The sequence below is a fragment of the Condylostylus longicornis genome, unplaced genomic scaffold (genome assembly GCF_029603195.1).
Source record: "Condylostylus longicornis isolate FDR11 unplaced genomic scaffold, ASM2960319v2 ptg000004l, whole genome shotgun sequence".
Taxonomy (NCBI): Eukaryota; Metazoa; Arthropoda; class Insecta; order Diptera; family Dolichopodidae; genus Condylostylus; species Condylostylus longicornis.
In genome coordinates, this window is record NW_026577973.1 from 10,963,837 (window position 1) to 10,970,780 (window position 6,944).

Consider the following 6,944-nt stretch of genomic DNA (forward strand, 5'->3'; position numbering starts at 1 on the left):
AGCATAACAACAAAACTGAGAAAAATCAAATTTTTCGGAACCCGAAAAGGTCAGACTTCATAACTTTTATTAACTTAAAAATGAGGTAAACTTAATTTTTATCAAAAATCAAAATTTTCAACAAATGGATAGGCATTGGGCCGGGAGTGAGCCTTATTAATTTAGCTTCAACTGAAATTCAGCGCATTATTCACTTTAATTTTTACAATTTGACTAAAATATTTCATTTTTAGATCAAGTATTATGAAGTTTTTACATAATAAAATACAATGTATATATACATATTGAATTTTTATTGAATTTATTATAAAATAATATTAGGTACATTGCATATGTGAAAATTATTAAAACAATAATAGAAAAATATAAATAATAATTTCATTTCATTTTCAAATATTTTACTTCTATCTACAAGTAAAAATTTTTAATACTTTATAAATCATAAATTTAACCTAAAATAGTTTTTATTACTGTTAATGACAACCTATCGATAACACCAAATGCTACCGTATATTCTTTAAATGTAACATCACAACATTGTATGCAATTAGGAAAAGATGATCCAAAATCTGAAATAATAAAAATATTGAATTTTATTTTAGAGAATAAAATATGTATTCAAAAAATTTTAATAAAAGCGTAAAAGTTAAATTCTTAAATAAAAATTTAATTTTTATGATTTTAATTCAAAATTAAAGCTTATTGACTTTCGTGTAGTAATAATGCTAAATTCAACTTACTATACAAATTATTGTTTTCTTTAATTTTTATAATTTTTCGATTTAAAATAGTTTGTTTAATAATTTCTATTTGACTAAATTGCCTCATGATTTCAAAATAGTGAACAAGTCTGAATGCAACAATAGTCTGATCAATTTTTATTAAAACTGTTTAAATTTATTTATAAAAACTTTATTTAGAATTAGAAACTGAAAGTGAATTAATAATTGCGAAAGGGTATATAAAAAATTTTCCATTACAAGTTGACTTGGGCGTATTTTATAAAAATCTTTAAAATACTTAACACTAAAGTCATAAAAATATTTAAAACTATATTAAGTATTTGGTTTTGCATTAGGGGTTTCCCTAGTATAGCTCTTATTTCAATATACTTGTAAAAATTCAATGTGTAAACTAAATATACTGTAAAAATTCTATTATAAAAATTCCATATGAAATACATACTTTTAATTACACATAACAAGTGTTAATTACAAAATATCTAAATTGTTAGCACGCTCAAGAACACACGTGTGTTAATATACTTTATATTAAATTATTATAATTAAAAAACAGTATATTATTAGTCACTAATATGGCCCAACTATAGATGAATATGAAAAATTCAATCTGAAATCATCGCGACAATAACAATAACAATACATACAGGATCATCTCAAAAAGTTCATTTAGACTAATTCAGAGAAACCTTATATTTCGGTGGAATTGGTCACGTTTCTTGTTGAATTTAATTTTATGAAATTCAGAAAAATTACAGTCTGTTCATGTGAATAGGACAGACATTAAAAACTAATTCATGAGAAAATTAGATTAGAAATGATTCATAAAAAATAATAATTAATTTATAAAAAATGCTACATATGTACATATTGTATCTCATATATAGGTCTGTGTTCTTAACATTTATTATGAAAATATCATTTTTTAATGATCAAAATTCTTTCGAAATTTAAGCTGTAAAGTTTATCGGCAATTAAATAATAATTAAAATTGAATAATTTTAAAAAAAAAGAAATAAATTTTTATTAGAAGACGCAGAAAAATGTGACGCAAACATGCTCAGTTCTCTGTTTATTAAATTTATAAAAAAAATATTAAATAAAAATACAACCTGTTTTAATACCGAAAAATTATCAAGGTTAGTTACCTACATATATATAAAAAAAGTCTACCCATATTAACCATTATTACTTTTTCTTTTTGCTTTTTCTTCTTAAAATTAACACCTCTTTAAAATTTAAAATTTTGTGGTATAAACAAAGAAAAACAAAATGAATTTTGAACTTTAGCAGCAATCACCTTAAAAGCCTTCCTGCCGATTCTTTCAATATTTTTTGTTCTCTTGACATTTAATTTTGGTTTTAATTAATCATGCTGTAAAAATGTAAACAATGTTCTTTTTTTAAAAAATATGCAGTCCAATTTTGTTAAATGTTTTATTGTTCTAATTACTGTAAGGATAAATGTTAATGATATGTGGGAGCAAAATTGACAAAATAAACGTGTTATTTTAAAGGTACTTAAAATAATACTAAAAATTAATATACAGTTAAGATTCTATAAAATAAACTACGAAAATTAGAAAATAAGACTTATTATCGGTAAACACAGAACTCGTACAATATTTGCAAGTCAACAAAGTAAGTAAAAAAAATTTTTCTATCCTTGTGCGCTAATACAGACACACAGATTAATGTAAATGTGCGCTAATACATTTACATTAATTATTCATTATATAGAGAGGCTGCTGTTATAATATAGCTACTGTTTATTACTAAATAGGCCTCTTTATAAACAACACCTAGAAACAGAACACTAATAAAAATTAGTTTCATATGAAAAATTTTCAAGAACTTGGATATTAGCTTTGTTTATAACAGTGATTCCCAAAGTGATCTATATAGACCCCCAGGGGTCCATGAGGATCTGCTATGGGTCTATTAAAAAATAAGAATTTAATGAAATTAGATTTTTATATAACTTTCTCACATCATAGGTGTACCCTGCTACTGTTTGAAATTTACATCTATCAAAGAAAGGAGCACGGGGTCCATCAAAAATTAAAAAATACGGCAAGGGGTCTACAAGAGAAAAAAGTTTGGGAGCCTCTGGTTTATAAAAATCTATTACCTCGGTTATGTGACAGCTTCAAGGGCATGTTACTTGGCTTGAAGCCGACTTCTTTTAATTCAATTACAAAATCTTGCTTACTTGACTTGAAATGTAATAACTAAAAAGTTCATGAGCGCTGTTTTTCACATATAAGTGTCAACATTTTCATTCACTTGCACATAGCAACAACAATTTTGTAAAAACAACATGACAATCAAATCATTTACCAACAAATTTAAAGTGAGTAAAATACATTGTGAGAATTTTACAATGACGTTTGCATTTATAATTAGGGAAATCATAAAATTATAAAAATAATTACGGAACATTTTGTATAGAAGATTCTGTATAACAGATAACAGGTATTGCATATAAGAGATTTTAATTTTTTCTACTCCTTTTATTTATTTTATCGTGACATTATGATGTTGTGTAATTTACCTTGAAACAATTTATATGTCGAAACATGTCATAAACTTCATAAAAATTTATGTTATTCATAAATAATTGTTTTTTATTACATTTTTTACAAAAAAATATAAATTTTATAATTTGTAATATTTTAATCTATATTTAATTAATTTTAATTAAATCTAAATGAATTTGAAAAATATATTCTATAAATTTAATTGTAATTCATACGTACAAAAAAATATCAAAAAATTCAAATAAATAAATTGGGACTTTTCAATTTTATTTCATTTGAAAAGATTCTACTAATTTCGATTATTAAAAATAATCTGACTTAATTAATTGAATTGTTGACGGTAAAATTGTCAACATTGAAACTTTCAACAACTTTTCAATAAATTTTAATTAAATTTTTGTATGAACACTCATAACGTCATCATACAGAAATGATCATGCAAAAAGTTGGAAAAAATATTGAGAAGTATAAAAATATTTTTTGAGAGAAATTTACAATTTAATTCAAGATGAATTTTTTAATTAAATATTTTTTTCACAAAATAATCAATTGAAAAGTTTCATGAGTCATTTTTTGATTAATTTAATTTTGATTGCATTGCATACAATAGATTGGGTTATGTGATGGCACAAAATATTGCATTGAAATTTTCGACAGAAATGCAATTCACTTAAGCCTAAATAAAACATTTTTAGGGAGATGTCAGTCTGCCGATCTGTGTATGTACCCGTGTTTATAATTTCGGCTGAACCATTTTTGATGACAAGTTGTATCAGGGTTAACTTTGGATTTTTCATGAATTGATTTACTTTAGTGATATTTCTGATATCGGGATTTAGTACGATTTCATATTTTGATCACTATATTAAAAAATATTGAATAGATTTTCTTGAAATTCGCAATACTGACAATATGACAAGTCACCGAACTTTAACTTTGGACCTTTTTAAATTTACATCTTTCTCAAATAATTTCTACCCGGTTTGTTTGTTTTTAATAAAATTTTTCGTGAATATCAGGGTGTGGATACTAAATATTTAATAGGGGCCGATTTTGCACTTTTGACTATAATTAATTAAGAATTCTAAATAAAAAACTAATTCATGGAACCATTTTTTTTTATTTTTTTTTTTGAGTTTCGTTTTGCAACGAAAATAGTTGACAAACCAGTTTCTAGGGAATTAGGATGGCATTAAAATATTTTCTACCAAGAAAGAATTTACAATTTTTAAAAGTATGCTAATTAAAAGTAACTAGTTTGCTCAAAAATTAAAAGAATTTCATTTTTTTGTGCAACCAAATCAGAAAATACATTTTACGGCCATTTATGTGTTGGCCATATCTAATATTTCCTGCATTTTACGAATAATTTTTAAATTATAACGAAGAGCGTGACAATTAAATGGAATTTATTCATAGTATAGTTTCTAAATATTTGAAAGAATTCCAGACCATTTTTTAAATAAATATAGAAATACAGAAATATCTTTCAGACATATATTATACATACATACTCGTTTTGTAAATTCAAAGTATCAGCAACTTTGAAAAATTTTTCAAAATACTTGATGGAAATTTATTATTGAATTGAAATTAATGAAAATATTTTAGTCTTTATGTTCCAAGCATTATAGTTTACTACGAGTAAATCGACTGTCGAATTTCTTGTATTAAAAAATATAAACAATTACCCGGTAAAATTTAAATTAGAATAATTGAGCTTTTAAGCAAAACATGTTTTTTTTTATTTTTTTTTTTGTACCCAAAAGTTTATTAATACTGGTTTATTATTTTGTTACCTTATATAATGTATTCATAATTTTTTAGCTGAATAATTAATAAGAGGAAAAAATAACTTGAAGAAATCATGTATGTAGTATACAAAATATTAAAAAACTATAATATAAAATATGAAAAAAAAACCACGAGAACTTGTGTGTATATCAAATTACAATTTATGATTTTACAATTTCTTAATTTCTTTTTATATAATTACATAATTACACTTTAGTAATTAAATAATAAGTGATTCTGGGAAAAAAAATTACTCACTGTCACGAGTTCAGATTTATGCTTTATGAATGTGCATATTTGGTAGATTAATAATTAATAAGCTAAAAGATCATGCCGAAATTCTCTTTAATAACATAAAAATTAACAATTTGCACATGTTTCTAATAAAGCTTTTATGTAATATATATCGTTCACTTGCTGCAACAGTGACATAACTCAAAAATTAAGATTTTTATATTTCGAGTTATTTTTGCATAAATAAGGCATTTAATTCCTCCAGCTTAAAAATTGTCTCTTACATTTAATTATAAAAACATACTCGTAATTCTATAAGGAGAAAAAAATTTTAACTCGAAAATTTTAAAATTCGAGTTATGTCAGTGTTGCAGCAAACAAGAGCAACTGTAACACTGACATATTCGAACAAATTTTGAGTTATGTCAGTATTACAGTCTGTGTAATTATTATTCAAAATTCAATTTAAAATTTAACTTACTTTTTAATTGATTTGGTATAGGATGTGGTAATTCACAGCAGCAACAATAATTTACTTCATATCCATATAATGAATTTTCGCCTGGTGGATCTTCATAAAATTCTGCTGGTATTTTGAAAACTTTATGAATTTTATTATCTAATTTTGTACAATTCTTTTTTAATTGAAAATTATATGGATTGTAATGATCATTTAATTGAAATTTTTTAATTGCTTCTCTAATATTTTTTGAATTTGTTTCATTAATAAAATTTGACAATCTATTATTCAAATTTCGTTTTAATGTATGACTTTTATCTACTCTTGAAATTGATTTTGCATTTGTTAATTTAATAGTAACAACTGCAATCACCTTTAAATGAAATTAAGAAAAATATAAAAGCACTTTATTAAAATATTTTTTTGAAAAAAAATTATGATATTCTACTTAAAATCTCAAATACACTTTTATATAAGGTGCTATACATATTATATAATAAGGTTATATTTAATTATTACATAATTTTTAACTTACAAATAAACATAAAACCGTACACGCTAAAATTGTTATTTGATTTTTTACAATTAACATTATTTTTGTGTTTTGAAAAACCTTCTTTTTTATATAAATAACTAAATAATTTATTTAATAAATATTATTAAATTTTATAAATAATAAATTAAAATTCTGACCGTGAGCTTGACATAACTAAACAGAACTAAATCGAAATTCGAATAAACTGTCGAGTTTATCGGAATTAAATACAAAAAGAAGCATGTGAAATAAAAGCAAAACTTTAAACTAGTTTTTCATCTGTTTTTTTTTTTTTAAATTTCGTAATAAATTGCAAAAAAATAAGAAATGAGAAACAAATTTTATATACATACCTACACGATACACATGTATACAAACAATAAAAACATTAAATGAGTGAAGTGAGAAAAGTTATAGGACTGTTGCATATGTGTTTGTTATACAAATCTGTCAATCAAATTCATAAAATAAAATACGATATTAAGCTTAATGTTTTCTTAAACTAAAATTTTAAATATTGAAAATATTTCAGGGGCGAATCAGCAACTTTAAACAGATTGTTTTTGAATAAATATTAACTCAGTTTTGTTTTTAGAATCTTAGGTTTAAAGCCTTTTTATGTTTGATAAAATAAACAAAAT

The 6,944-nt window shown here is 23.3% G+C and overlaps 1 protein-coding gene across 1 annotated transcript; it reads right to left on the reverse strand.

Moving 5' to 3' along the window:
• Positions 1-447: 447 nt before the first annotated feature.
• Positions 448-6,386, reverse strand: LOC129613154 (uncharacterized). Its single transcript, XM_055527113.1, has 4 exons — positions 6,304-6,386; positions 5,790-6,141; positions 5,645-5,746; positions 448-569 (listed from the first exon to the last, which is right to left on the reverse strand). The coding sequence occupies exons 1-4, from the start codon at positions 6,358-6,360 to the stop codon at positions 448-450; spliced, it is 633 nt and encodes a 210-aa protein (XP_055383088.1). The 5' UTR covers positions 6,361-6,386.
• Positions 6,387-6,944: the final 558 nt, after the last annotated feature.

What these genes read in the sequence shown, in the direction of transcription:
- LOC129613154 (XM_055527113.1), bottom strand. Translation starts at nt 6,360, where the DNA reads ATGTTAATTGTAAAAAATCAAATAACAATTTTAGCGTGTACGGTTTTA. An exon ending in GTACGGTTTTATGTTTATTT is followed by an intron (nt 6,142 to 6,303) that starts GTAAGTTAAAAA and finishes TTTCATTTAAAG; the next exon opens with GTGATTGCAGTTGTTACTAT. An exon ending in TATACCAAATCAATTAAAAA is followed by an intron (nt 5,747 to 5,789) that starts GTAAGTTAAATT and finishes ATAATTACACAG; the next exon opens with ACTGTAATACTGACATAACT.